This window comes from Ixodes scapularis, unplaced genomic scaffold (genome assembly GCF_016920785.2).
Source record: "Ixodes scapularis isolate PalLabHiFi unplaced genomic scaffold, ASM1692078v2 PGA_scaffold7__128_contigs__length_106722199, whole genome shotgun sequence".
Classification (NCBI taxonomy): domain Eukaryota; kingdom Metazoa; phylum Arthropoda; class Arachnida; order Ixodida; family Ixodidae; genus Ixodes; species Ixodes scapularis.
The window spans coordinates 22,546,398-22,573,106 of NW_024609882.1; the positions used below are offsets into that span (position 1 = coordinate 22,546,398).

The 26,709-nt window shown below is 45.9% G+C and overlaps 1 protein-coding gene across 1 annotated transcript; it reads left to right on the forward strand.

The window, feature by feature from the left end:
* The first annotated feature begins 237 nt into the window (after positions 1–237).
* On the forward strand, positions 238–26,362 carry LOC8023609 (S-phase kinase-associated protein 1). Its single transcript, XM_029973623.4, has 5 exons — positions 238–371; positions 921–1,017; positions 9,687–9,901; positions 15,502–15,642; positions 25,660–26,362. The coding sequence occupies exons 2-5, from the start codon at positions 921–923 to the stop codon at positions 25,693–25,695; spliced, it is 489 nt and encodes a 162-aa protein (XP_029829483.1). The 5' UTR covers positions 238–371; the 3' UTR covers positions 25,696–26,362.
* The last annotated feature ends 347 nt before the right edge of the window (positions 26,363–26,709 follow it).

The window sequence follows — 26,709 nt, forward strand, 5'->3', positions numbered from 1 at the left end:
AAAATACTTATTTGATAAAAAGCTTCCACTCTCTTTGCGGAGGTGCCAAATTTCCGTCTCGCTCGCTTCACTATCAAAGCCAGCCTGGTCAGCCCAGTAAATAGTCTGCCTGTTATTAATAATTTAATTTTATACGCTTACTTGGCTGAAATATTGCCTTTAATGTTTGATCAGTTCTACCGAGTTCTACGAAATATTCACGGTAACAACTTTTCACCTTGGCAACAACGAAGTATTCCCGGTATCCCCGGCAGGGGGATTCCAGCGCTCCTTCGGCTTCTTTGTTGTTTTCATATTTTTGTTTTCTGTGTGTGTTGTCGTCGTCGGTGTCGGTCGCACAAAATTTTCCGTGGAAGCTAGGGTTTACCAATGTAAGTAGTTTTCCGGGTTCCTTGAGAAAACTAGGTACTATCGAATCGTTTCGGAAAGGCGTGTTGCCGATTCAAAGAACGACAGCGACTCTTGACATTGCGTTTTCTTCGAGGGCTAGGCCTAAGTCAGTCCGCTCCGGCCAAACTCCGTCTCTCTCGCTGTCTTTCAATAATAAGTTTGTAAATTCGTAACCTGTGTGGCGTAATTTGTGACAGATCTGCTGCATAAGCTTCTCACTTAGAAGTCAATTTCTAGGTTATACCTTTCTTTCAAACAGTAATGTCCTTTGTGACTGGTGGTCCTCAGTTCCTTTCACTTTCTGCGCTGTGTAGTCTTCCTAACCTCGCAGTTTGCTGGTAACTTAGGAAGTTAAGCAATACCCAGTCGTTTGGCCGACTACCAATCCGTTACGTATTTTTTAATTCAACGAACTGTTAAGCCTTTCCCTTGGTTCGTGCTCGAGACGCCAACATCGAGTGGCTCGCTCATTTTCGCACGCCGCGTGTCGTTCGCATGTCTTTCAAGTCTTGCACCATTTCTCTTTAAAGATGCCGAACATCAAGCTGCAAAGCTCCGACGGGGAGGTCTTCGACGTCGACGTCGAAATCGCCAAGGCGTCCGTCACCATCAAGACGATGCTTGAAGGTAAGGAGGGCTCCTTTCTTGCACCTCTGTTGCCTCACCCGTGTACGGCTCGCGTACCGCCAATAGGTCCTTTTGTTTACGTTGCAAAGCAAGGCTCTAGGGTGCAACACAAATTGGTTGGAAGGGTTGTTTAGTGGAGTAACGATGTTTTGACCTTTCATGAGTGAGCTGGAAAACCGCGACCAAATCAGGAAATAGTACCGGTAATGTTTTTGTTTTTCTACGGTGGTAATTTCGGTACGCGCGCCTGCACCCTGCATTTCGGTGAATTCTGTGTGCGGTTAAAAAGGGCGCGTTATAAAATTGTAATTCTAAAGAAGAGCCCATTAATTTGTTCGTGGCTCTGGAGGAAAGCTTGTTAATCTTTTAACAAACCCAGGAAAACAAAAAAAAAAGAAAAATCCTGCGAATTCAATGTTTATGCAAAGTTGTCGTCATTTAAGAGCAGTAGTGAAGCCTCACGTGTGCAGGCAGCATACACATTTTGAATCCGGGTGCTCTGCTGCAGCCTGCATTGTGCTTTCAGGATGGCTGTTTATGTGTGACTGTCGCCATATTTAGTTGTTAGTTAACTGGGATGGCGGAAGTTATAAACTGTCTTCAAAGCATTCATTTAAACATCAATAACAAGGAACTGTATGTCGGTTCAGTATATAACAATCCAGGATGCACTCCAGCTGTATCCTACTGAACTGGTTATATTTCCCCCAGATTATCTTTTTAATTGCTCTTACATGAAAATATTGTTTTATTTATTTTTGTCGTGTCACCAACGACATAAATGGTCTTCTTCTTCTATTGAAGTCCAGAATTACTACATGCAGATATGGCAACCAAAGCTGTTTTCAGTTCACTCAACTGAATTATGTTTTTAGTTGAGTGAACACACTTCAAATGAATGAAGGCTTGGTTTACAAACTCGTAGGCAAGCCTTTTTCTGCATCTGGCAGTTTCTCCTATAAGGTTATCTTCAGTCACCTTTTATTCTGCACTAAATGTGTGAACTCAATTGAATGTAACAAGTGTAAAAAAAAACAAAGTGAGACATTTGCCCCACTTGTGAAATTAAACTTAAAAGGTGTCAGATCACTTGTAACAAAGTTACGGTGGGTCATTATTGAAGTCCGTCACTGTGTTTGAGTACTAAATAGTGCTGTGTGAAACAGTAAAAAAAAGGATAGTTCCAGCATGTACTCTTAAAAAAACGCCCGTGCGTCTGCTTTCCCGCACAATGCTCGGAGAGCCAATCACCGCAACTTATGGGGCCAGCTCAGCGAATGAAAATGCCGAAACATGTGTTTAGACCAAGAACGCAGTTCGAGTTGTGACATTAAGCAATGCAAGCGTGACACTTTACATTGCTTAATGTCACAACTGGGACTGCATTTTTTGGTCTAAACATAGATTTCGGCATTTTCATTCGCTGAGCTGCCTCCGTAAGTTGCGGTGATTGGCTCTCCGAGTGTTGTGCGTGAAAGTAGACGCACAAACTTTTTTTAGAGTGTAGTTTCTAGAAAGCAAAAAGTTCTGAATACTGGCAGAATGCAACCCTAGTGTCAAGTTTTTATGCTGAGATAGTGCCTTGCTAACACGCACAAAGGGTTGTGGGGAAGTTTTTGCACAAGGGTTGAGCCTTATCACACACTATCAGCTGTGGCTGCAGGTTGCCACTTCTGAGAAATTGCTAATGGGGTAGCACCTTTCTCCTAGCAAGATTTGTCCGTTACAAGCTTGCAAGGTCATTGTGTACTGTTTAATCTGGCCTAGCTTAGCTTCAATATGTTTATTTATACCTGCCAAACCTTTTCACTTAGGTGTATAGGTCCCATCATTGTTGTTCAGTTAAAGCAGGGAGTCTATAGCAACCGGGAATTGTCAGGGATATTGTCAAAAAGCGAGCCCAGTCAGGGAAAATGAGCCGGAAATGCCATCGAGTGCCCTGAGCGAAGACTTGAGGACTGGGGGGCAGAAAAATAGGCAATAAATTCTGCTTAGAGCGGAGTGCGGGTTCTGCTTACCCGATGTGGAGTCTGCTAGACGATGCAAAGGGAACAGCCGACACATCCAGTCCAAGCCTTGGATTGAATTGGTGTGGATTGAGGGCTCGACACTAGGCTAGATCCGGTTATAGCTACTAGATTTAGTAACAAATTGGAAAGCCATAGGCCCCAAGCCCTAAGCCGAAAGTGTGCATCTGGCGGCCATGCTGCCATTCGGTTATTAATGTGCGTGGTTGAGCGTCGTGTTTTCATCGTGTTTCCTTTCTGGAAGTGGCCTCTTCGCCGACGATGTCGGCGGCAAGAAAGTGCTCGTTTAATCCGGACTGGACGAACCCGAATACTTTGGAATATGAAAGTTGGATTAAGCCTGTGCAAAATGATTCTCACAGTGCCCAATGCTTAATGCCTTGTGTTTTAATGGTCTTGCATATTTAACCACCTCTGCAGTGGTCAGAGAATTTCACCTGAAATTGTCAAGGAAAACCTGGAAAAGTCAGGGAAGTTCGATAATAATTTGCTAGACACCCTGTAAAGAAGACAAGTTGAATTGCTGCAGTGCAAACAAAAAAAATACCCCCCCCCCCAAAAAAAAAAAAAAAAGACAACAACAACAACAAGAGTACAACAACTGCAGGTCCAAACTTGCAACAAAGCCTGGTAACCCCAGTTTGTGTATTTCTACACTAGTTCTTCAATCTTTTTGTGGCTTGCTCCTCTACAACTTTTCCCTCCATCACCCCCTGTGCCAGGCTTTGGAGATTTGTAAACCAAGTGGATTATCTCTCCTTAAGATTGAGCTCCTACTAATCCTATCCCAAGGTATGGTCCCTTGACCTTCAGTGCTGGAGGCCAAGGGCCTTCTCCCAAGAACTATAGGAACCCTCTTCTTGAGAAAGGAGATATGTGCCAAGCTGCACTCAGATGCTTATCCCCCTATATCTCCCAAACAGGTTCTCCTTTCTTTTTCGAAGGAAGTGATTGCATCTGTTGGTATTTTGTCTCCAAACTTCTACCAAGGATAGAGCATTGGTTTTTGTGGAAGTCCCCCTGAAAAGTTTCAAGAACATTGTAAATCAGAGTGATATATAGTAAGGGAAATATGTGACTTAGTTAGTCTTAAAGGGCCTCTGACGCACCAAAAAAATTTTTTTTTTTCATGCTAGGCATTGAAATGGCATATCAAGACATTACAAAAAAATTGTTGCACTATAGAGTTGCATAGTTTTTTTTAATAAAAAATAGAAATACAAGGCCCAATTCAAAGTTCCCGCCAGTGCACTGTGGCATAACAGTGTAACGCATGGTGTCGGGGCGGTCAGAAGGGAGGCATCAACCTACGTCACTAAAAGTGGGTTCACCGGAAATCACGCGAGTTTCACTCCTTGTGCTCTCCGCAACCGTGCCCAAGACTTTTTTTAAATATTTTTTTTATTCTGCTCTTGGTACGAGCGATTGTAGAAAACAAAGTCTCTGTTCCACTAGCTCTTTATCGCTGCACCGTTGGTTAGTTTGCATGCTGTAAAAGTTGAGGACGAATAGTCAGTGGATCGACGTGATGGAGGTCAATGATGAAAGTGTTGCGAGTACAAGCCAGTGTATGAATGCATGCCGTCAGTACGATGACACAGAGGTATACTGGGCACAAAAAAGCTATAAAGTTTTGAAAAAAAAAATTAGAACGCTCGCAGAAATTAGGATTGCGAGCATACTACACGCCCGATCGCATTGCCGAAGGTTCAGACACCGAGGTCGTTGAATCATCGGATACTCTCCAGGCTGAAGATGCCTGGCGTCTAAAGAGTATTAACTGGTGAGTGTACCAACTACAAGTAAATGTCAGGCATAAAGTATGTGTTTTATCTAGAACATGAGTAGAACTTGTTTACTAGGTGCACATGCAGCCAATGCGTCGTGATGCCTGAATTCAAGCCTCTTGAGTGCCGCTGCTGCAGGAAGATGGGCAGGAAACTTAGACCTGCAGTTGAGGTCTCACATCGAGACCTGTGAGCTTTAGTAACATTCGCCTAGGAATGTAATCTTCATCACTAAAGTGCATCGAGCATATCCATCGCCTACCCATGGATTCTAATAGCTGTCCTGCGGGAACCGCAGTCAGCTACCGGTCCATCTCTTGTATGTCTCTCGGAAATACGTGCAGTGTGATCTCATCTTCAGTTGCTGAAATACTGGGACAGTCCCTCACACAGCACCTTCTAGACATTGTAGTTGATCACATCAATTCACTGACTCCTCTTCTACCTTTACAGCAACATTAAGCGATGAAAAGCAAATAAGAGAGAAACCTTGTCTGCTTGGATTGCTTGTGGAGGTGCGGAGAATAACAAAAATACTAAAAATAATAAAGCACGAGGAGGGATACAGCTCGCGTGACTTCTGGCGATGCATCCCTTCTGACCACCCCGACACCTTGCGGTACACTGTTACGTCACAGTGCACTGGTGGGAACTTTGAATAGGGCCTTGTATTTAAATTTTTATGAAAGAACTACGCAACTCTATAGTGAAACAATTTTTTTTGTAATGTCCTGATATGCCATTGATAAAAAAAGCATGATAAAACAAAAAAAAAATTTTTTTTGGCGTGTCGGAGGCTTTTTAAGTGCGGACAGGAGAGTCAAAAATTAAGAACGGTTGCCCTTTTCACACCCTGTAACAGTTCACACAGGAGAGACTTCTTTGGGTGCGTTGGAATTCATGGCTGAGGTCACGTCCTCTGTGTCCATTGGATGGATGGATGGATGCTAATTGCTGTACCCTTTAATCGGGCGGTAGCTTGCGTCCCCTAGCCTAGAAACTAAAAACCAAAAGTATGGCTCCTCTCTTCCTTCTAAGCCCATTTGCTTCCCCTCTTCAATTTTGTAACTATCACCAGGTGACATGGGATACCACCAGGGTGACCTATAGGGGATTGAGCTAAAGTAACTAAAAACATCACCCCCGCTTCCTTCCCCCCGGTGAGGGGATCGCCAATTTTTCTCCGGTCAAACCTGGCCGGCATTACCCCAGCACCGGACCCACTGGGAGACAGGGTTGAGACCGGGCCGGAGCCTTGTGGAAGGAAGTCCCTATTTTCCTCTGTCCTGCCTGTCCCCAGTTAGTTGTACTGTAAATCATTCAATTCTCTCTAGATAATTTCCACCAGTCTTCTTATCTCCTCTTTGTTATTAAAATGCACTTCTCATCCCTTCTTTCATTCTCACCCCAGCACTCCGGCTAAATCCATTGCCCCCTCCGGGTCGATGGGAGCGCAAGCCCTGTTGTCTATTAGCCCTGAGAAGTTTGCGTGGCGCCCCCTCACGGCGAGCCGGTGTGACGTCACGTCGAGGGCAGAATTTTTCCCAGACTCATCCCGCTCGCCGTGTGAGGGCTGGGGCGACGTTAGCTGTCGGCGCGCTCATTTCTATTCAATGTTTTGCGTATTTTTCGTAGGTAGTGTAAATTTTGTAACATGGCTTTATTGATGTATGGCCTGTAGCTGCTGGCGAAACTTTAACATTTCAGGCATGCTTGACAGGGCAGCAATGCATGAATCGCAGCTGGTATATGAAAATAAAGAAATATGGGCACAATCGCAGGAGCATCACTATGGATTTACATCTCGCACAATCCATGGTGCTGATGGTGTGAATAAATTGGCAGGTAACCATTTTTTGTTTTATCTGTTTTTAAACAAGATGGCAGAGGCAGGAAAGCTGCATGCTGCTCGAGGAACATGTTAAATACAGTCTGGGCCATGGAGAGAGAATCACAAGTGAGACAGCCCAAGTACAGGGGCAAAGTAAAGAAAGAAGGAACATTTATTTATATACATTGCTCACATTTGACCTTTGCTGGATTCGGATAGTATTTCAGTGGACTACACGGGTGGTTTTTGTGGATTTGTCTATATCATCCCTCAAATAATGTACAACAAACGTAAGCCAGGGTGTCTAGCCCGTTATTAGTCCCTTAGGCTCTAAAATTGTGATTTTAATTAAATCAAATTGTCCTGAGTCTGAAATACCTAAAGCTTTTCTCACGCAAACTGTCACCCTTCGCAGGTTCCACATTTTCTTCTACTAGTGCAGCATCTACCACTGGACAGCCGTTCAAATGCTTGCTATTCCTCCTGTTTTCCTTCGTTGTCAGGGGGTCCAGCTGTAGGGAGTTTGGAGGCTGAAGAAGCTTTTGGAGACCTGCAGCAGTGTCTCTTTTAATTAGAAGTGAAAATTTAAAATAAACGGTGTATTTTTCGAATACTCAAGGCTGGAATAAAGAAAGAATGCCAGGAAAGGTGTAAACATTCCAAATTACGGCACTATTGCTGTGCATATTTTGGGCAGTTCAATACATCTAATACAGGAAACTGGGGGCAGTTTGACCATTTTTTTTACTACCATACAAACTAATTTCCAGTAATTGTGCATCTTCTAAACAATAAAATATGCCTGCATACGTGTATGATCTATATCATCAATTCACGAAAAAGCTACATTTATGTAAAACAACCCTGTTCCACGAGCACTTCAAAGGCCTCCAGACCCAGGACCTTTAAAACATCTGCGAACCAGCGCATGCAGAGTGACATGTGCAGAATCGGGGTCGCGAGCTAAGTTGCAGATTGCCTAAAGGCCCTTGATATAAATGCCATTTCAAATGCCTGTAAAGCGGGATGTAATATTCTTCTAAATCATGAACATGCTAGGAACAGAATTCCAGCTTCTGAAACACTTATGCCGCCGCTTCACCGACCCCTCGCAAGATTGCCTTGTGTCGTGTGGACGGATGGGGAGGTTCATCGGCAGAATTGTCTTCGCCGATTGCTTTCTGGATTTGTAACCCAATTATAAAGGTTAAAGTGACAAGCAGGCTTATAAAAAATACGACAGCACATCAATATTGGCCTAACCAAGCGTCATGTGCACCGGGTAAATGAGGTCTCGCTCCTCGAAGTACTTGCGGCACACATTGTAGGAAACCGGTGCAGGGAAGCGAGCCGGATGCGAAGATTGCGGAGCGGGGTTTTTCCCCGAACGTCACTACACCTCACCCAATCGTGGCGCGGCGACCGCAGCGATGCTTCTGTTCGCTCTCGGGGCTAATTGTCTCGTCTTCCCCCTGGCATACGCACACCGCCTATCCATTTCCTCACACTTTGTCCTATATGTCCTAGTCCTCAATAATCCTGTTCTGGCCGCGAAGAACAGCGAGGTTCCCAGTGAATTATCGTACCAATGTTCCTTCCTTATTTCCTGTTTTCGTCCCCTATACATAGTTAAGGCTGATTTTCCCTGCATTCTTTCCCCCCACACCTTTCTCCCGGCTTCTTTTACTTCCTTTTTCACAGAGGTAGTCTGTTCTGCCCCTACACTTTGCTGTTGGTATTTGAATTTCAGTTTTGAAGTTCGGTTTGTCAATTTAGTGTTCAAACTTTTCATGTATAGATATTTGTATACTTTCTCGCCCATTGTGTCCAGCCTTTGTTAGAATTTCAACCTACGGATCCCTTCTCAAACCTTTAACGATGCCCAGCCGATGTCTTCCTGCACTCCTTCATTTGGTGTTTCCATGAGCCCCTAGTGCCAGTCTTCCCATGCGCCTCTGCCAGGTCTCTTAACTCTATTGGACCTCAGAGCTCATGCATAATACTGCACTGCCAGAAGACAACCCCGGCATCATGACTCGTTTCCATATTTCCTTCACAGACTCATATCTATTGTAATTCCATAGTGCCCTATGCTTCCTAAATGCCGCATTCCTTTTTTTTTTTTTTTTCTCTAGCATATTTCCTTCCTGTTCTTCTAAGTATTGTTTTCCCTCATTCATCCATACTCCGAGGTATTTATACTTCTCCCAGTGTTCAATTAAGACGCTTTGATTTTTCAGCGGGTCCCCCTTCTCAACATTATAAACCATTATTCCCGATTTGTCGCTACTGAATTTGAGGCCCAGAGAGTTTCCTCCACACAGATTTTAATCAGCTCCTGTAACCTATACCGGCTATCTGCTCAAAGTACAATGTCATTTGCTTGGAACATTCTTGGTATGACACATGAAAGCCCATATTGCACTCTTCTAATTTCTTTTCCCTTCTACTTAGGATGATAGCCAAGAAATTGAGATCATCAATGTTTCTTGATTGCCTTGCGGAGAAGGCATCGCATTGAAGATTTCGGTTGCACGTCAAGAAGATCCCCAGATGTTTGAAGTTAATTCTCGATCCTCCGCTGGTGCATGCCATATGTCCTTCGTTGGTTCACCACGTAAAACTCCCTATTTCGACTTTGAATGGATGCACATACTAGGAAGGAGAGGGAAGAAGCGTCTTGGGACGAACTTGAAGGCAAAATGATTGGCACAAAAGAACACTGGGGGAGCCCAGTCACTGCAGCTGGGGGCGGATATAGGGATTGGGCTTGGGGTAGAGGGGGGGTGGGGGGGAGTATGCTGAGAAATGATGTTACGTCCAAAACGTTGCTCAGATCTATTTTGTTAGCCCAATATTGGCTGTGTCACCCCCCTTTCATAAATCCGCCCCTGACTGCAGCTCAATGGAGCCAGCATGATCTTGCTTCCTTGGTCGAGAGAGTGTTTGCCTATTTTCGTACCAGAGGTTCCTGTGCCGGCGATTTGCTAGCTGGTTCGTTGATTGCTCTTTGTGTCGTCGCAGACTTGGGCATGGATGACGACGAGGACGAGGTGGTGCCCCTGCCCAACGTAAACTCTGCCATCCTGAAGAAGGTGATCCACTGGGCCACTTACCACAAGGATGACCCGCCCCCGCCAGAGGACGACGAGAACAAGGAGAAGCGGACGGATGACATCTCCTCCTGGGACGCTGACTTCCTCAAGGTGGACCAGGGTACCCTGTTCGAGCTCATCCTGGTACGGACGTTCTCTCCCTCTTCGTTGGGCACCCCTCTCTCGGCGTCGGAATACCGCGTTAACCGAACGATGGCTACGCTTTTTATAAGTAAAGCCTACGCGTTGTCTACTCCTTCAAAGGGCATGCAAATGGGAGATCGTTAGGAGGAGCATAGTGAACGACTGGACAACGTTGAGATCCTTGTGTGAAACTGTTGTCTGTGCGTTTCACGTGGCCCAAGATTCGGCGAAGGTTGTGTCTTCGTGAAGATTTGTTTGTTTTTTATGTTTCTTACGTGTAATGCAATGATTTGGCCTATCTGGGCTCTGCAGCAAGGGATGCACACTGGCTCTGTTCAAACGGTCTGACTATTACTCGAGGAAGAGGGTTTTTGTGTGCATACTTGCACTTGTCGCACCCAGCCGGTGCCGGAAATCTGACTGCTTTGTAAAAAACCTTTCCAGTCTCTTCATGGGCCGCAGTTTCTTTATTGGCTCTTCCGTGTTTTTGTAATGCAGAAACAGATTTTGTGGTTGCTTTTTGGGCACAAAAAGAATAACTACGGAGGTTTAGGGAACTGCTTACAATAGCCGATTAATCTATATTTGTTTTCCATGCAGACAGCATGATGCCAATGAAGCAATGCAATGTTGCAGTGTCCATAGTGTATAGTGATCCTGTTCTTAGTTTTCTACCCTTCGACTGCTCTGCCATTCAAATTCAAACTGTCCTTCCTACATTGGTTAGGCCTAGCATGAATAGAAAGCTTTAGTTTAAGCGGCATTTCATCTTTTATTCGCAGCATAGTTTATTGGTCTAAGCTATCCATACAGGTATAGACCTTTCCAATGTTTACAAATCCACAGCTCGGCGTGCAATCTCCACAGCTCAGCACGCGCGTGTGCGTCGCTTCGGAAAGCGAGCAAATCACGCGCGGTACGCACGAACACTGAAAATGAAACCGGCCAGCAGCCCTTTTCTGGAAAGGTCTATAGTGGCTTGCAGAAAACATCTCTCGAGAAATCATGCGAAACCCTGCGTGCTAAGTGAGATTGTTAAAGTGGGAGTTCAATTTGTTTTATGAGCTATGGAAGTCTGCTATCATCTGCTTTCACATATGTGGTCTTCTTCTTTGACATTAGTCCTTCAGTGGTAGGCTGCCTAGGGTAAGTTGTCAGAAGTGCTAAGCAAAAGAAGGAAGCATAGGCAGAAGACAAACACGCAAGACCGAAAAACTGATGCGCTTCATGCAGCACAGCCATATCTCACCTTTCAGGAGAATGAAAGTTTTTTCACCAGCGACGATTTTACGCTGTTTTCAAGTTATCAGATAGGGTCTGAAGTAAAAGTGTACAGAAGATTGGGCATTCCATTGGGGAACACTACACCACTGGGAAATTTTGATACTAACACAGATTATAGTTTGCTAGAAAGTCTTTCAAAAGGGTGAGGTGCAAGGAACGAAAGCATGGGTGACACTGTTTTGATTGGGATGTGGATAGGTCCACGGATGGTGTAGTGCCTTCGTGTGACTACGACCGCGTCCAGCCCGACCCTCGTCTCCTGGGCCGCTCGTCTCTTTTGTTCTTGCACATCGGGGTTTTCACGCTAGATGCAGACGCCCACATAATACACGGCAATAGGCGAGTTGAACCACTGTATTGAGTGTGCTGGCACGGTCTTGTACACGCTGAAACGCATTCTGCACGTCTTTACGATGTCGGCGGATTCTGTGAAGCTACAGCAAAGAGAATCTGGTTGCAAGTGGAGGTAAATCATATTTAACTTCCTGAAACCCTATATAGTCTGTTGTAGCATAAGATACACACGGTAGCCAAACTTGGCGGAAGTCAGTGAGCACCCCAAGGATGTTTGGACATTTACAGGTCCTCGCCGAGTGTGGTGCTGTATTTAAACTGGCAGGCTCGACCAACCACCGGGGCCTTTCGGGGGTACCGGGGCATAGACTTGGGTGAATTGGTGGCCAAGTGTGTTGGCACGCTGCAGCTTAAAGGGGCCCTGCAATCATATTTAAGCGTCTACCTTTTTTGCAGTTTCCACGTCTCTTGGGGTTCGGGCAAGCCAGCGGGCACGAAGAGTAACTAAATATCAGTGCGTCATATTTTAACCGGACGACGCGGAAACCTCCTCCACCTATCGGGGCGACCCCCATTGCCGAAAGCGCGAAATATGTGTGACGTCTTTGGTCCTGGGCTTACTAAAGGCGCGTTCACACTCTTGCAACCGAGTACGACCGAGAAAGACTTCTTGGGACCGGATGCACTGAGCGGAGCTGGTCCTAAGAGATCGCAAGAGGCTTAACAACCGGTTTGGTCTCTCTCGGTCGCACTCGGTTGCAAGAGTGTGAACGGGCCTTAATGGTCAGAGCTGCTAAAAGCTTTTTTTTAGTCGAGATACAAAATAAAAGTGTCGCGAACCGTTTCAATTTTGTATGAAAGTAGTTTTTGTTCAGTATTCTAGATCCAAAAAGAAAAAAATGCAGTTTATAAAGTACGAAAACAAGAAAAGACCGTCAACAAACCCGCCACCAAGCGGCGGAAAAAATGGCGGTTACTAGAAAGGACTAGTGGGATGAGGCTACGACGAACAGCGAGCATAGAAAGTTCTTGGATGTATGCGGCGGCGCTGCGGTCGTGTACCGGCTCGAGGATGCGACCGGTTCCGAGCGTTCCGAAGGCTTTTGGCGCGGGCTTGGCTGGCGATTTGGCCATTTGGCGTTATGGCAGTGCGAAATGGCTTTCATTCTAAACTGATCTTTACCCCGTGTTTGCTGTTTGTGGCCAATGAAGTGTTATGCCGAATTAGTCTTTAATCGCTCAGCAAATGCAAAGCGAGCCGCTTTGGCCGCCCGCTTCATACAGCCTATCCAACACGTGCTTTAGTGGCGCCCTCTCGAGCCGTCGACACGGAGTGCGGCAGCCGTGAGCGCTCGATGAGCTCACTACTACTCCTCTAGTTCACGGCCACTCAAGCCAGTACCTATGACGTCGTGAAGGAGGTTATTTTTTGCTTGTTTTTGTAATTCTAATTTGCCTATAACTTTTAAAATAAAGCGAAATATGAGAAAATAAAAGTTTCTTTAAGTTACTGCTTTCATTGCGCTCAGGTTCGGTGCAAATTAAAAACTAGTCAAAACGTTGCAGGGCCCCTTTAAGCCACATGGAGTGAAAGCTCGCACTGCAAGACTCCGGTGTCCTGGGTTCGATTCCCACCCCCCCTCCATTTCAATCTGGATGAGCATTGTTTAGGCGCGCGGTGGTGTTTCATTACTATACCTCTTCACCCTTAACTCCTTCGCCATTTTACACGAGCCTAGCTCGTCCACCTAGGGACGTCCCCAAACCGTTAAGACGAGTGCAGCTCGTTCGTGCACCCTCCCTCGCCCCTTGACAGTTTTGGACGACTCGGGCTCTTTCTGAGCTTGGTTTGCGGTGGTGCTGGAACTTGGAACCCATCTTTCGTATTTGCCGTATTTCTATTTTGTCCCATCGATTTCTCATCTGGTATCATCAGAACCGAGGAAAACTGGTGACTACACTTCTGTTGTAGAGCAATCCGCGGCTGGTAACTGTGCAGGGCATTCTTCAGCCACAACGTCGGCGCCCATTTGTCGTCCAAGCTGTAACTCGTCCGACCAACTGCTGGACGCTTCAATGCACTGTTCGCGCGGGACACCAAACACACCACACGGAGACGCTACCTGGACACCGTAGAAGACTCGTTGAACTGGCGCACAAACTATCGTGCCGGATCTGTTCAGGCGTTTCCTGAACATACACAGGAATGGTGTACACATACACTGCATACACAGGAATGGTGTACACACACTCATGGATGCTTGCAGTATCTGGTTGCTGTTAAATGTTAAAAAACATGTGCAAAAAATTTTTCAATTTTTTTTAATGCTTGGATTGTGGTCTGTCATAAAACTGAATTACAATGAAAGCATTTTTTTTAAGCTGTATTTACGGTGCGAAACAATTTTTTTGATATGCGAAGTCTAAGGGTCCTCCTTTTCACTTTTTTTTTTCTCGTGCCTGTTCACTCAGTGGAGGAGTGGTAAGCCACTTGGATTGGCTTGGCTACCCAGCTGAAAAATGTGCGTGTGCCTAGTGCGTCATCTGCTCAGCTTCGGCTCGTGCTGTGTTATTTGGGTTTCTGTGCCGCTGGTGGTGATGGCAGTGGTGGTCTCACCTTTTGCGATGGATCCGTAGTTAAAGTGTAGACTTCTCGGCCACATCAAGCAGCTAGGGCTTTGACTTTACGAAAACACACCTGAGGCCCTTTCCGCGAAAAAGCTTGGAAGCCAGTGATGTGCCTGCAGACAGCGGTGCCAGCGGGTTGCAGCTCTCGCTCGAGTGGTACAAGTCGAGGAGGCGACAATTTTTTATACTTGTTTTTTTTCCCACACATAATATTTCGCGTAATAAAAAAAAAGCGTGACCTAGCTTTAAAGGGGTACGGAAACAAAAATTTAAATATTCAAATTTCGTTCAAAAATGAGTCGAGCACGTTTGTATTTTGAACGACTGGCTATATTTTTCATTCCAAATGGTGCACTCGAGCAAGCGCTCCAAGAGAAGCGAACGGAGAGTGCGATGAGTCATGGGATATCCGACACAAACAAAAACAGAAAGAAAAGATTTCCCGCATTCGTGGCGCAGCAAGGCTGGCGTGGCTTTGAGCTTTGCCGTTAGTGGTGTTGTCAGCGTTGTGGTGGTGTCAATAGAATCAACGCGTTACAACTGAGCCGGTCAAAGTACCCGTGGGGTGACGAGCATGTGGCTGGCCCAAGGAGCACGCAGCTTCCACAGCACTGTCAGCTTAGGAGTGAACGGGCTGGGAAAAGCAACTTTTGTCCAAATTATGAGGAACTGGCTAATCTTCTAGGGGGCGAATGGCTGTATCCGGGTGCACAAACAAGGGTCCAAGAAAGAGGGGAGTCCCTCCTTTCAGTCTTCTCGGACTGTTTGGTTGAATGCACGATTTATGAATTAAGTAAGAAAGTTAAGAAAGAGAACGTTGAAATTCCAAAAGAACGGCGCTGCTCCGATGGAGCTTGCTACGTCGTGACTACGTAGCAAGTTCCCCGACGTTGCTAGATTACCTCCCAAATAGGCTCCGCATGCATCCACCAGGTGCACATTGGAAAGTCGTTTAACTAGCTTTAAAATTAGTTCGCTTGTGCCTTTCAATGCAAGCCTGGTGTTTTTGAGGTTATGCTGCAACATGCAACACATTAAAGCTATGAAATGAATGCTGGAATTCCGTTTCCCTAACCCTTTAAGAGGGTTGCAAACACAACGTGACTTAATGGCCAGTCACGTGACTGGCAGTCGCCATCTCTCCGCGGGCTCCCACGGGTGCCAATTACAAATTTGTTTTCTGCCGTAAATATAGCTCTAAAAAAATGTTTTGTTGTAAATATATTTGATGACATCCTTTTTCCATCCAGGCTGTTTAAAAGAAATATTTTTTTGCTTCGCATATGTCCTTTAAGTGCAGCACTGAGACGTGTTCAGTGCACCATAGTAGACGCGTTCGACCGGCGAACCGCTGTGTGCGAACCCTTACTCAAGTTGCGTCTGGCACCACGCAGGCGGCCAACTACCTGGACATCAAGGGCCTCCTGGACGTGACGTGCAAGACTGTGGCCAACATGATCAAGGGAAAGACTCCCGAGGAGATCAGGAAACAGTTCAACATCAAGAACGACTTCACCCCCAGCGAGGAGGAGCAGGCACGTGGTGACGAGCCCCTCTGAGGGCACTGCCCTCCCCCCCCTCTCCCCATCCCTGTCCCGTCTCATTGCTAGCGGCCTTAGCACCCTCCCTTCGCCCACCAGTGGCAGCCTTGTAAGGGGTCTCCTTCTGTCAGAATAAAATCTAGGCCCTTCTAACACTCCTTCTTCGGGGCTTCTCTCCTTCTGCAATCGTGTGCCTGTGTTTGCAGCAGCATGGGTGGAGGGACTTGGTCTGTCTGGTCTGGCGCATGCGGTGGCATGTTGCTTTCGTGGCCTCGTTGAGGGTCAACTCTGCTCGGTTTAGCGTGGTTCGGGAATCACGACTGGGTTTGGTGCATGCGGTCGGTGCCCCTGTAAATCTTTTTGTGGTGCGGTGTATCGTCCCGGAGCTCCAAAAGTTGCTGTTAGAATGCGATTGAGTTGCAGTTTCGTGAGATGAAGCATTACTAAGGTGTAAATCCAGTTACGCGACTACAAATGGACCTATAGTCGCCTACGAGATGTGCACAATCTGGCGTCTCATTTGGATGCCCGGTTTCTAGGCATCCAAAACTATTGAGACACAGAAGTGCTTTCAAAGATAGGAATGCTCGCTGGAGGCTGAAAAAGAAACACCTCCGTTCCATTTTCCTGTTGGCAACTACCATATTTACTTGCTTAATGAATACCGTATTTTCCAATTTATAAGTCGCACCTTTGTAGAAGTTGCACCCCCCTAAATATGGTTGTTTTCATGAAAAAGTTGGTATACAAGTCGCACCTTTGTATAAATCACACTTTTTGTACAGTCGGTGCGGCATTGCTCATCCCGTGTTACGTGTATTGAGATTGCGACACATACGGAAGAGGGAGCCAATTTCGCCAATGACTCGAACAAGAAAAATAACTGGCGCGGCAAATGCGGTTTGATACGCTGGTGCTCGCGTGTACAAGCCACCGATGTTGCTGGGCGCGGATTAAGAGGGAAAGCCGACCCTCGGTAACCGAAGGCTACGCCTGACGGCAAGCAAGCACTGCTAATGCCTGCTTTGTTGGTGTTGCTCCCGGGCACAGACTCAATGAGGCCGGCTTTTTTGAAGCCGGCTAACACCGTGCCCACGGAAACAAAATTCCAAGCCTCTTGGACCCATTTGGCCACCTCGCCAAAAGATGCATGTCTCATGCGTCCCGATTTGGTGAAGGTATGGTCTCCGTCGGGTCATCCACGTCTCCCATAGACGTCTCGGAACAGCTTTGAAACTGCAGTTGACGGAAATGTCCAGTGGCTGAAGCATCTTTGTCATACCTCCTGGGATTATTGTTGGAACGCTGTTCTTGGATTTTATCTTTTTCTTAATCAAATCGGTTAAATGGGCCCTCATGCTGCCCATTACTAAAAAGCCCTTGTGTGCGTGAAGAAATCCACCAGGTCGCTGGGAATAGTGTCTGTCTTGCCACACACCCATCATTTCTTCATCCATCCACCCTTTGATGTTGCACTGTACGACGACTGCGCGCGGAAACTGATCCTTTGGCACTGTTTTAGGGGCGAAGCTCCTTAGGCCTTGTCCATTCGTCTGGCGTCCGTGCTCGCACAAGGGTTCGAACTCGGGACCGCTTGCTTATGAGGCAGACGTCTTAACCACTACGCTACGTTTAAACGTTGCATGTATCTGCCAACGTCTATACAGGAAAGGGCGATCAATATCATCAGCACCACCAGAGTTTTGCCCCAATCAACATCATTCACCACGTGGAGATGCAGCCTCTTTTTTTCTTTTGAATATTAGCATTGGTGGGACTTTCGTCCCGTCGGCACAGCAAGCCAGCACCACAGTAAAATGGGACTTCTCATAGCCGGTCGTCCGGACCGTAACGGTCTTCTCGCCTTTTAATGGCCCCACTCCTTCCAGATTCGTGCAGACTCCGAAAACGCTCGGCCTGCCGGAACTGAGAAAAGTTGTACGTCGAGGGTCGCGTTTCTGATGCTTTTTGTTTAAAAAGAGATGCGCGTCGGCGCTTGAGATGCTAGAGATTCCACCGTCGCCGTCGGTGGCATCTCGTCCGTCGACGCATATAGGTCGCACCGGTGTATGAGACGTACTGCCAGAAATTTTGAAAAAAAAAACCAACTTTATTTATAAATTAGAAAATACAGTACACTTTTTTCCCACGAAGAATTGACAGATGTTTGAGGGGGTGCGTTGATTACGCGTGGTAAAATTTTTGCCATTTAGGCACTTGGCGCAAATGTAATTTTAGGTGCCAATGCGACATGGCAGCGTACTGTGGCATGGTTTTACTGACGGAGGCACACCCAAGGCCGATTGTGGGTGCGCCACAGTAACCATGCTCTATAAATGGTGAACCTTTTGATGCGCTTCTGGCATTCCTTTTACCGAAGAAGCGCCATACAAAGCTCGCTTGACACAGAGCGATGCGAGTGTTCTTAGGCCTAACCGCTTTCACGATTTCACTGTCTGAAAGCAGACCAGAGATGACGGCGTGTTCGTTGACATCAATGCATCCGTCGGGTGAAGTATATCCAGGGCTGGGCAATTCCCTGACCCCAGTTTCGTTACGTGTGCCTGCCGCTCAGTTTCATACTGACATGTAACCCTGGAGCCGGGGTTACCATGTCAGTATTGAACCAGCTCGCCTGCACCCTTGCCTTCGATTTTTGCGGTTGATCATGTACACAACTACACACTTGCAGCCATTACGAGAGTCCCTTGATTTAGGAAAATTGGCTTGATGGCTAGGCGAGTTGGACGCTTTTCTCGTCTCGCGGTGCCGAGAATAAGAAGTGCGTTCATTACTCGAGGGAAAAAAAGATTTTGTTGTCTTCGTCCGTTTCTTTTAAGGCCCTGTCACACTGAGGTAACAGTTGGACAGCTCTATCCGGCAACACGGGGAAGTTGTGTTTGCCGGCGACCCTGTCACATCGTGGCAACAACACCAGTTGGGCAACATGTTGCTGCCACCCGGCAATCGTGTTGTCCGACAACCCTCTCGCACCGCGCTGACGGCGAGGACAACACGGGGAACACTCTGCCATCTTGATTGTTTACCTTCGTTCGTGTGCGGCGCAGGATCGCTGCAAATGTGATAAAGTGCTAGTGAGTTCGAAGGGCCGGGAATTACCATGGTACGACATCAGCCAGTGACTGATTAGAAAACTTGACATGGGGAGTATTTTCCGCTCTTTATTTTATCGAAATGTTCTTCATTCCCTGACAAAGCAGATAGCCCTAATCGAGGAAAGTGACATTGCTGATATATGTTCGGGATTTACACCACCGTATGAAGCGTTTCCGTCCGGTTCTTTCATGCAATTCCTATTTCTATTGTAAAATTCAGTTAGCACCGGTAATACCCCAAAGCTTATTTTGTAGCGTGGTGTTGAGCTGAACTGACAGTGCTTCAAAACTGCGACACTGACACGATCGGCCTTCATAACAATCGGTGGAATAAATATTTTTCAATGCTGTCTGCTTGCTTACCACCTGCTATGTGATCGCTTCATTCCCCCAAAACGTCCTGGGTATTTTTAAAACAAATCGGGTGGCTGGTAGCGGCTGTTTTCCAAGTTCCGAGCATCAACACGGGAACACGGGCACTTGAAGGGTTCTGCAAAGCGATTGTCATGCCAAATTTGTGTGCTGTAGATGTCTGTTCGAACGGTGGACTGAAGGCCTGTGATCGTTTTGGGTTGACATTAGTTTTCTCCCAAACGATGAGGCATTTCGAAGTCGCTGGTTAACTCGTTTTCTTGCGTAGAGGTCTCGTCGATGGTGTCAAAGTTTGGTTGCTATACCTTTGGTTGGAAGACTTCGAACAGCACGTTCAGGTTAGCCGGAGTCTGAGCATAAGTGCAAAGCGACCCCTATTGAGGACAGTCTCCTTAGGAACATCTTTCGTTCCGTTGGTGTTAGGTCACTGAACGGGAGCCCGAACTCGCTCGCAAGAGCGGCATTGTCATCCATGTTGACATGTCCGAGAAAACGATGGCGCCACCACGCCGCTATAACCCACACAAACTAGAATCTCAATCTCCTAAATGCTACAAATACCGACTATTCACACTTGACGTCACTCCCTACGTCACCTCCGTTTTCGGAGGCCCAGAAATGAGAATAGAGATAGTTCAGTTTCGGTTTCTTCAGTTCTTTCGTAGGCAAAAAAATACGCATCACAAATGTCTATAAAAAATTAAGCAGTGTGCTAGGTTCCCAAGAAGCCTAAAAACACCATTTAAAAAAAATAATTCAAATAATTTTCAAGCAAGATGCACGAACAAACCTTTTCTGCAACGCTAACTGATGTTTTGGCTTGCCAATCTTAGTATCTTTATTTGCTGGGCTAAGCATTCTCAAACAGGCAGCGGTCCGACTCTCTTCTCGACAACGTTTCTGTCGCTGTGCTATCAGCACGCTATCATTTGATAGATGAATTTGGTTTCAGGCGAGATGCACAAACTTTTTCCGGAACGCTAATTGCTGTCCCGGCTTTCAAATCAAATCTTTTACCTGCTGGATTAAGCACTATTCAACTGAAAAGGTGCAGCGGTCTGGGAGTGCCCTTCGTCTCGACACGGTTTCGGTAATCGCAGACATCTTGTTTTTGGGCGTGACGTCGTGCTGTGCGAAGAAGTCACTTGCGTGCCGAGAAATACTCTGTGCACGAAGAGCGCGCTCCTGTCCGTTTAGTGAACGGGGCGCCAAACTCGCGCGCTCTGGAGCACGGATATAACGCGTCCATTAAGCCATTTAGAAAAAGTAACCGAGTAATGTCAATAGCATTTAAACTTTCTCGTGATGTTGAGGTGTTTATGCTATCGCCGAACAATTCACTTTCCAAAGCAAAGAAGAAATGGCCACTGCTCTGCTTAATTAAATGCTTAAACTGTAGTGTCTAGGCATTAATCAATAATTTATATGCATGCCAACACAATTTGTTTTTGAAGCTAATTCATTTAGTTGCTTCAAAAATATTACAAGGTTTATAGTCAGCGAAATTCTCCTGTATCTTTGGAAGTATTTATTTTCCGAGTCTGCAACTGATTACTACAACTTAAATTCCCTTGACCGGATACTTTACAGCTGTGCGTAGTGTGGTTCTCTTAGATAACCGGCCCTAAAAATTTGAATTACTGTATTTACGCGAGTAATAGCCGCACTGTTTATGTACAAGGCCCTTGAGTCTACTTTCCTCAGAACACATACATCCAATCATTGCGTTGCGCGTAAATAACATAGCGAATAAACCAGATCGAGAACACGATTCTCCATCCAATTGCAATCTTCACAGATGGCATCTTTGCACGAAGACGTTATCTTTGTCCTGTAAACAGCTGGAATCATGCTGTCGATCGCAGTGATTGGCAATCTGCGTGCTCAGTGGAAAAGTGAACAGTCAGGTCTTCTCCATAAACAGTGCGGCTATTACTCGAGTAAATACGGTCGAGACTTACAGCGAAGTCAAAACTGCAGGGTTGGTGGATGTGACGTCAGACCCGCTCAGTTTCTCTCTACTGCACAAAATTGAGCAGTTGTGCATTAACCAGTGCATTCAGGGAGGTTCGTCGGCTCAACTAGTAGTGGAAGAGCATGAATTGCACGAAAACGATGAAAGTTTTCGAGTGTCTTCACGAATCAAACTTTGAGGGGGCTATTTAAAGCAATGCTGCATGGTCTGAAGACTATTCTTTCAAACTGCCTGGATGGGCAACATGTGACAAGGTGGTACACGTTTCGGGTTTAGAGCTCAGTCTGCTCACGCGCTGTAACTCTTAGACGATTTCCCTTTCAAGGTCAACATCACAGTGGCGTCGAAGTAGGAGCAATTTTGTGCACCTCTCTGCACACCGTGAAGACCGGGAGAAAAAGGTGGAGAGGATCGATCTCCATTCACCCCTGTCTAGATAGACTCCATCTCTTGATGTAAATATTGGAATACTTAAATTTTTTTTGGGGGGGGGGAAGTTGCCTTTTGTGGCCAACATGAGTGATCATCTAGGCTGTTGAGAAAAGTTACTTGAGTGTCGAACGACGAACGACGAAAATAATCCCTGGAGAAGGGGAACGAGAGGGACAAATTGCATTTAATTGCATTATAATCATTACTTGAGTGTGCAGTGACTCTTGCTACTTCCAAAGCATGTTATTCAGTTTCTTGAATCTTCTCAGCTGTGTTATCGCCACTGATCTCAATGAAAATTGCTGGATCGCGTTTGCCCACTCTGCGAATGCGGTCACTGGCGGCCATCTTTAGGTAGAGTTATATTACCTCTAGCCAAGGTACAGCTCCTGCAGCTACTGTAATCCATCCATGGCAGACGGCGTTTTGGCAGGTGTGGTGGCAGGCTGCCGTCAAAATAGGGTGGATGATATTTCGCGCTTGATTGAAATTTTTTGAAGAAACATGTTTTTGAAACCCAGCGTGAACGGTAGCCCGATCTTTGAGGACCCGGTGGAAGTTTCACGAAATCGCAGCACCGGGGGAAAAGCAGCACAGCTCGCATCGAAAGTCGCATCAAAAGCAGACGCCTTTACGGAGTCTGCTTTCGATGCGAGCTGCGCTGCTTTCCCCCGGTGCTGCGCTTTCGTAGAACTTTCTCCAGGTCCTCAAAGATGACGCTACCGTTCACGCCGGTTTCAAGAGTCTGCGTCGTCGAACAACTTGAATTAAGCACGAAATATCTCCCACGGTACAGTGTACTAGATCCACGGCTATATTATGGCACCCGGCCGCCATTGCGCTGTCCGCCATATTACTATGATGGCTAGAGATGATATAACTCTACCTAAAGATAGCCGCCGGTGACTGCATTCCGGTCCATAGGAGGAGCTGGTCAAACGCGATCCAGCAAATAGACATGGAGATCGGTGGTTATCGGTGAGTGTGCATGGCATTTGGCCTATTGCCAAGACTTGCTTGCACACCTAACACGAGGTGTTTGGAGTTTACAACCCCAATCCACCTGCAAAACAGGTCACTTAGTGGTTAAGCTGCTGTGGTTTCACAAAAAATAATTTTTTGTGGTGTTCAGAAGCAACTTTATCTAAATTATTTTTTTTCGTACAAATCCCAGACATGAAAAAATTGCCACGTCTCCTTTGGCATGAAATGACCCTAATGAGAACCTTCCCCGTGATGCAAGGATGGATGACTCCTGTACAGAAATCGGTTCATGGCTTGTAGGTGTTTTAAGTCTGTGTCATATCAGTAGTTGGAGTGGTCTTTGCACTCCTGGTGGTTGGTGGCTTGCTTTTTGGTGTTGTCCAGTCCTCGGGCTTCCATGGAATCTGTTCTTTTGCTTGTTCAACAGAGCTTGTGTCTGTCTTGAAAAGAAGCATCAGATTGTCGGCCAATGTTTTCCTAGGAGACAGCTTCCAAGTCCTTTAGCAAAACGTTTGCTGCCATTCTGCTTTCCGTTGTGTTTTTTGTTTAGTTCTTCTGAGCAGGCTTCTATTATCTACTTGTTAGAAACTACTCGTTGCAGATGTTGAAAAGCATGCTGTTCCATGTTCAGAAGTTTAGGTGTTAAAGAGTTAGTGGCAAAGTGGGCGAGTTGGTTCACATTTATATAATATATAAAAAAACAGGCAAAACAAGGAAGACACGAGAGAAGTACACATGACAAGTGCTGTGTACTTTTCTCTTGCTTCATCTTTTTGCACGCTGTTTCATACATTGCTACCTGGTGCAGCTACTGAACAGCCACCGAACATCCCCAATATGGTGCATGCTCTAGCGTCCACTCAACTGAAAGAATCAAGCCGATCCAACGCTTTCATAGGCCGACGTTGGGCGTGTTGTGAGTAAGGGGAAAAACACTTGTACCATATAAGAAAGTGCATGCGAGCTCCGAATGTTTGGTGGTTTTCACCTTGTCCGAGGCTAAGGCGCTCTATGTTGCGATTGAGTTTGGCTGCTCATCGCACAGATGGTTACAAGGATGCGATGATGCTGAGCTCTGACTTTAGAACTTGATCTGGGTGGGTGCAACGGGCTGGGGCGCTGTGGAGGGGGTAAACGAGTGGCAGCGTCTGCTTGGCGTCGAAATGGCTGCCTTGCCTTTTCTGCGGCTGTTGCAAAATCTTCCAGTTCTTAACGGGAAAATGGGGCGGTTCTGCATTTGAGAAAAAACACTTCAATTGTGTTCATTTGGCCGTTAGAATAACAGATATCACAATTATATTTCATTACGACGCACCGGAGAGCTATAAGAGCAGTTTCAAAATAGGGCTGAAGCCCCGCCCCATTTTCCCGTTCTTTCGCGTTTCACAGATCTTTTGGGCAGCCAAAAGATCTGTCGATGACGTCTTGGACAGCGACTGTCTTTCGCGTTTTCTCGCGTTTACCAATTCTTGCGCAGCAAATGGTTTGGGTATTCGGGTGCATAAGGTAAAAATCCACTAGAATTCACTTCTAACTTGTTTTCTTCAAGAAGCTCCGTAGCTTCCCTTTAATGAATGGAGATGAGTCGATCGAAAGAAAAGGGGAGGAAATACTTCGATGGGTACACTCTTTCGTTTGATGCGACACAATTTGCACCAAGAGTTCACATACGAGCTGAGAGTCTCGGCGTTGGATAGATTGTTTCCACAGAATGGAACGCTAACTGTCAAGCTGGAGCTTAGATGAGTGTACAGTCACTTGTTTCGTGTGCAAGTTACTTGTTTCGGTCGACTTGTGTTTTATGTCAGCTGGCTCATTGCTAGCTGACATAGCTATCCCATAATCTAGTCTTTGAAGAGAATATGCCAACTTGTTTGCTTGTAGGCAGATCCTGCAAGGCGTGCACAGCCGTTTAGATCTTGCCATTTTAAAACTAACTAAAAAAATAATAAAAGCTTGAGGGTGTCATTATTCTGGGGACATTTGTTAGCTCTAGGTTTGCCTCAAAGGCCAAGATGCGCTTTACACTTTTCCGCTTGTGCTTGCTGCTTCCCTTTTCTTCCTTCGCTACCCTCAAGTTGATAAAATGGGGTTACTAAAGCAGTTCTTGCCTTGCACGAGACAATTTTTACATTGGCATTTAAAGGGGTAGTGCAGCCTAGGCATTCGAGCAAGTGGCCTTACCTTGGGGTGCGTCTTGAACGTACTACCACTAAAAGCCCCTCGATAAAGCCGTTTTTTTACAGGTACCGCCAACCAGTGTTGTGGAAACGCGTGAGAAGCACATAGAGGGGCTTTAACTAGCAGTGATTACTCTTGGTGGTCTAGTTTTGCTCTTTTTAGCCTTGGTGTTAATTCTATAGGGCAGGGGTTGGCAACCCGTGGCCTGCAAGGCACTTTAGTGCGGTCCCTGGCACGACACCAGAATAGCTTCCCCCCCCCCCCCCCCCCCCCCTGAATTTGAGTGTAAAATACTTGGGGGTCTTTCTGTCTAGCGATTTAACGAGGACATGTGAAAAACTCAAAGCTGAACACATGCTTAGTTTTGTTTGACGAAATTTTCGACAGGGTTTTAGCAAAATTAAAGAAACTTTGTACTTTACGTTTATTCGCCCCTGTATTTAATATGCAACCTCTGCAAAAGTTGCCAACCCCTGCTATAGGGTGTTACGAATTTAGGGACTCGGTATAAAAAGCTGCGTATGCTTGTAACTGGCTGAAACTTTCACCGAGGATGGATTTTACATAGAAGCATTGGTCCATTCCTGTAAAAACTTAGAACGACTCCCTTGACATCTTCAATGGCTGGTTTTGATGAGGATGACAGAGTTTACCTAGGGTTGTGCCTGTGGTGCCCTTCACTGATTGGGGCAGAAAGCAAGCAGACGCCATCGTCTCCACCCTGCGCCCATTGGGTTCAATGAAGTTGTATCTTCCTTTCATCTTTGTTTGAAACTATTCCCCAATAATTTCAAAGCAAACTTCACTTATCAGTGTTGTGCAATACATTATCTTGTAGGACATTTTGCTGTTAAAGTGACTGATGATGTCTTGGTGTGTCTGAAAATGTTGCATGCTAGTGTGCTGTGGAAGGTTGTGCTGGAGGTTGACGGGTTATTCTTTGCCTTGCAGGTTCGCAAAGAGAATGAGTGGTGCGAGGAGAAGTGAAGCTTTCCCGTATTGTCTGGCTCTCCCACAACTTTTTTTTTCTTTGGACATGGAGCGCGCACGAAACGCGGGGGGAAAAAAAAAGCAATCTTCAACTCTCTGTTTGGCTTCCCAAAGTTCTTTTTTTTTACTTTACTTTGCCCATGGAAGGCAGATGCGAACGCGGTTTGTGTTTAGGACCTGCATTTTGTGTTTCTTTGCAGCTTGTGCACCTCAGGTTATGAAACACACGAAAGCCTGGATGTATTCAAACTTCCCTAACCCAATGTACTCAAAGAAAAATTTTTTTTTTTACTTGTGAATATTAGTAAAAAATTTATACTAAGCATGCTGGATTAGTTGTGGTCACTTGCAGGTGTCAAATTTGAGGTTAGTGAAAACTGTGGGAGTATTGCCAGTTGTACATTTTTAGATTGTTTTAGGCACGTCGAGTGACGGGTTGGGACTGGGGCAAACACTATATATAGCACTCTGCTCTCTGGCAGTGTGATCTCTTAAAAACTACCTATTTCAAAGCTTGTTCCTTTCTTGTTTTGTTTTCTGTAGCATGCGAGATTTCCTTTGGTTCGTTGTATTGTCTAGCTCATTCTACAGAGTAAGTAGTATTCAAGATTGTGTTGACAGTTCAGTACATTTGTAAGAAATAAAATGTTTTGAGTTCCTCCCAGTTTCAAATGTCTATTGCTAGTCTTGGGTGGTTTATTTAAGTGGCAACCGTTGTCACATTTTCTCCGCATCCGTTGGCCTGCCTGGGTATTGATAGAGGTTCGACATCCTAGAAGTCTACGAAGTAGGAAAAGACTTGCAAACGAGGGAGGTTGTGGGCCTTAGAAATCATAGAATTTTGAGCTAATAAATCACGGAAACTCCCTTCCTGAAAATATTGGTCTCGCTGCACGGTTTTCCAGATTAGCACACTTGCATACTTTTTCTTGTTGGAGTGTAATTGTCGAATCCTTCGCATGGCAATGGAGGTTTTGCAGCAGAAACGCTTTCGTAATAAAAGTTAAGGTT